The sequence below is a fragment of the Orycteropus afer genome, unplaced genomic scaffold (assembly GCF_000298275.1).
Source record: "Orycteropus afer afer isolate SDZICR_OR568_19922 unplaced genomic scaffold, OryAfe1.0 scaffold00151, whole genome shotgun sequence".
Taxonomy (NCBI): domain Eukaryota; kingdom Metazoa; phylum Chordata; class Mammalia; order Tubulidentata; family Orycteropodidae; genus Orycteropus; species Orycteropus afer.
The window spans coordinates 8,353,171-8,357,092 of NW_006921738.1; the positions used below are offsets into that span (position 1 = coordinate 8,353,171).

Here is a 3,922-nt window from a genome sequence, read left to right on the forward strand (position 1 = left end):
GTTAATGATTCTTCCTCCAATCCTGATACCACGTTTTTCTTCATATAGTCCAGCTTCTCGGATTATTTGCTCAGCATATAGATTGATCATATATTATAATTACTTGAATATTTTTCTTATAAAAGAAATTATACATAGCTTAAAAGGAGGCATTCACATGTTATTTCTGAAATTGGTGATTCAGTAAATTCCTATTCTTCCTAATTCTTTCAGACTCAGAGATACTATATTCCCTAAAAGACTTTATCTACTTAAGTTGCATCTCCTCTGATTCATAACATCCAATTAAAAAAAAAAAAAAAACCACTGCTGTTGAGTCGGATCCAACTCATAGCAACCCCTCCTTGGATTTCCAAGGCTGTATCACTATGGAAGTAAATTGTCCAACCTTCCTTCCAAGGAGTGGCTGGTGGATTTGAACCACCAGCTTTCTGGTTAGCAGTCAAATGCCTTAGGCAGTACGCCACCAGAGCTCCTATAACATCCAATATGTTCCTGTAATTGTTAATTTGCTTGGCATCTCTGTACTAAACTATAAATAATGTTGTTTGGTGTCTTCCTTACTAGACAGAAAAAAAAAAAAAAACCTCACTGCTGTCTCATAGCGACCCCTCCTTGGGTTTTCGAGGCAGTTTCACTACTGAAGTAGATTGCCCAACCTTCCTTCTGGGGAGTGGAGGAGGGACTATTTCTTATTTTGAATATTGTGCTATAATATCTCGTAGTGTTGATTTTGCTTGAGTGAACCTGTTTCCTCCTCATCTGCTATGGAATGAGAAAATAACAGTAAGAATACTTTTTAGAGTTTATTATGGAATTGAGTTGAGATGCAAGTAAAATGCCGTTATACTTTTACCACAGCTCTTTCTTTCTTTTTTGTTATTGTTACTGTATCTCAAACACCTCACATACAGACTTGTTAAACTATTAAATATTTTGGTAAATATCCTGTGTCTTCCAGCCCAACAATGTTATTGTTGTTATGTACCTTCAAGTCGGACCCAACTCATAGCAACCCCTCCTTGGGTTTCCGAGGCAGTATCACTACGGAAGTAGATTGCCCCATCTTCCTTCTGAGGAGTGGCTGGTGGGTTTAAATCGCCAGCCTTCTGATAGCAGTCAAGTGCCTTGGCCACTATGCTACCAGAGCTCTCAGCAAAACAATAGACAGGCATATAAGGTGAACATTTACACTAGTTAGGTACACTCTTTAGACCAATTGATCATGGGAGATAAAAGGGCAGTATTTGCCCAGGGAGATAGCTCAGAGGGCAGGAACGCATAGGAAAGAAGGACACAGGGAAAGGGTATCCACAGGGAGGAAGTGGGAAGTGAGCTATCTCATTACTGGGATTGTAATAAATGTCATGAAACAAAGTGTGTATTAACTGCTGTAAGGAAAATGAATTTGCTGTGTAAACTTTCACCCAAATCACAATTAAAAAAGAAAGAAAGGAAAATATTTTGGTAAATAGAATCAAGGTTTATTTTTAAACATGTTCCCAACTTTGTGCTTTAGAGAAGTCTGAAAATTCAGATTAAAGCTTGCTGTTTATCCAAAAAGATTTGTCCAGTAGTTTTTTATCCAGTAGCAACAATGTATTTCTGTTTGATGGGGCTTAGAGTATATTTTTTGTATGAAGGGGAGGCCATTGTCTGGTTCTTTTCACTCTGCTCCCAGAGCCCTTTCAGTGCCTTATATGTATTTAATTTTCTCCAGGTGCCCTGGTGGTGTAGTGGTTAAAGTACACAGCTGCTAATCAAAAAGGTTAGTGGTTTAAACCCACTAGCCACTCCACAGGAGGAGAAACATGGTATTCTGCTTCTGCAAAGATTTACAGCCTTGGAAACCTTGTGGAGCATGTCCTTCAGGGCTGCTGTGAGTCAAAATTAATTCAGTGGCAGTGGAGGAATCCTCTCAAGAATTCTGTGAACTCGTTGTTATTTATTATTCCTATTTTTAGATTAGACCACTGAAGCACAGGATTATAAATTGCCATAAATTATATGACTGATCAGAGGCAGAGTTGTGATTTGAATCTATACAGTTTGGTTCCAGCGTCTGCTTTTAACAACCATGGTCTAAGGCTATACTCTCCCATTTGCCCTATGTTTTGTATGAGATACAGCTTAATGTAAGGTGACTTTTTGAAGAGTTTTAATTTTGTTTGCAGTGTTGGGAATATGATTGATAATACATATTTGTGCTTGGGTATATTACTGAATATGATGTTGTTGTTGTTGTGTGCCGTCGAATCAGACCCGACTCATAGCGACCCCTCCTGGGGTTTCCGAGGCAGTATCATTACGGAAGTAGATTGCTGCATCCGAGGAGTGCCTGGTGGGTTGAACCACCAGCCTTTTGGTTAGCAGTCAAGTGCCTTAGGCACTATGCTACCAAAGCTCCTACTGAATATGATAGCACGATAAAATTAAAATTAAACAGTAAATATGTCACTGTGAGGACTAAAGGGCACCTGACCCAAGCCATGGTATTTTCAGTCTCCTCATATGCATGGGGGATAGCTGTGGTGGTATAGTGCCTAAGGCATTTGACTGCTAACCAGAAGGCTGGCAGTTAAAACCCACCAGCCACTCCTCAGAAGGATGACTGGGAAATCAACTTCCATAGTGATGTTGTTGTTATGTGCCGTCAAGTCGGACCCGACTCATAGCGACCCCTCCTTGGATTTCTGAATAGTGATACTGCCTTGAAAACACAGGGAGGGGTTGCTGTGATTCAAAATTGACTCCATAGCAGTGAGTTTGGTTTTTTCATATGCATGTGGAAGCTGGACAATGAATAGGGAATTAGGACTTAGGGTGTTGGCAAAGAATATTGATTTTATCAGACTGCCAGAAAAATGAACAAATCTGTCTCGGAAGAAGTACAGCTAGAATGCTTCTTAGAACCAAGGATGGTGAGACTTCCTCATGTACTTACCAGAAGGGCCCAGTCCCTAGGGAAGACATCCTGCTTAGTAAAGTAAAAGGTCAGTGAAAAAGAAGACTCTCGGTGAGTGGATTGAGGCAGTGGCTACAGCAGTGGGCTTAAACAAAGTTAACAATTGTGAGGATGGCTCAGGAACAGTCAGTGTTTCATTGTTACACATAGGCTCCCCGGGAGTTAGAACCAACTTGACAGCGTCTAAGAACAATATAGTACAATCATTTTTTAATTATTCTTGGCTTTAAGTGATAACTGTTTTTTGTTATTGGTCATTTTAGGAGCTGTCTGTGACTATTTTGAAGCAATCTATTCTAAGAATACAAAAATTTGGGCAAAGATACTGCTTACCAAATCTATTTTTACTCCAAAAAGGCTGGTACTTGCTCAAAAAAAAATCTGTGTTTTATTTAGAGTTACTCCTTTTTTGGGGCCTCTCTGTTGAATTGTTTGTTGATGTTTTGTTTTCACGCCAAATGGCATTGCAACAGATAATTCAGTTCTTTATAGAAAAAGCCTTAAAGAATTTGGACATAGTGGTCATGATAGTAGTTTGGTATTGAATTTTGGCCTGTAAAACTTCTGAAATATTAGTGACCTTGAACTTTGCTTTAGTTTCTATATTTATCTATCTCTTTCAGAATTCTCCACTTTACCAGTACTTGCAGGATCTGGGACACACAGATTTTGAAATATGTTCTTCTTTGTCACCAAAAATTGAAAAATACACAACGACAGAGGGACAACAAAAGACTCCTACAAGAACCCTGTCAGAAGTAAGAAAGCATGCTAAATCTCTATGGTTTAATCTTTTATTTTTTGCCTTACTGATTTTTTAAAACTGCCTTTTCCCTTATCCTATGCACCCCACCAAAAAACAAAATACAAAAAAAAAAAAAAACAACTTATAAGCACTTCCACACCCTTCACTATATTGCCAAGACTTTATTTCTGCCTGTTTATAAACTACTTAAT

The 3,922-nt window shown here is 38.7% G+C and overlaps 1 protein-coding gene across 1 annotated transcript in view; it reads left to right on the plus strand.

Moving 5' to 3' along the window:
* VEZT (vezatin, adherens junctions transmembrane protein) overlaps positions 1–3,922 on the plus strand; it is an 82,120-nt gene that overhangs the window by 36,024 nt on the left and 42,174 nt on the right. Inside the window, exon 3 of the mRNA XM_042781688.1 lies at positions 3,563–3,723. Within this exon, the coding sequence (XP_042637622.1) occupies positions 3,563–3,723 (161 nt within the window). The remainder of the gene's footprint in view (positions 1–3,562; positions 3,724–3,922) is intronic.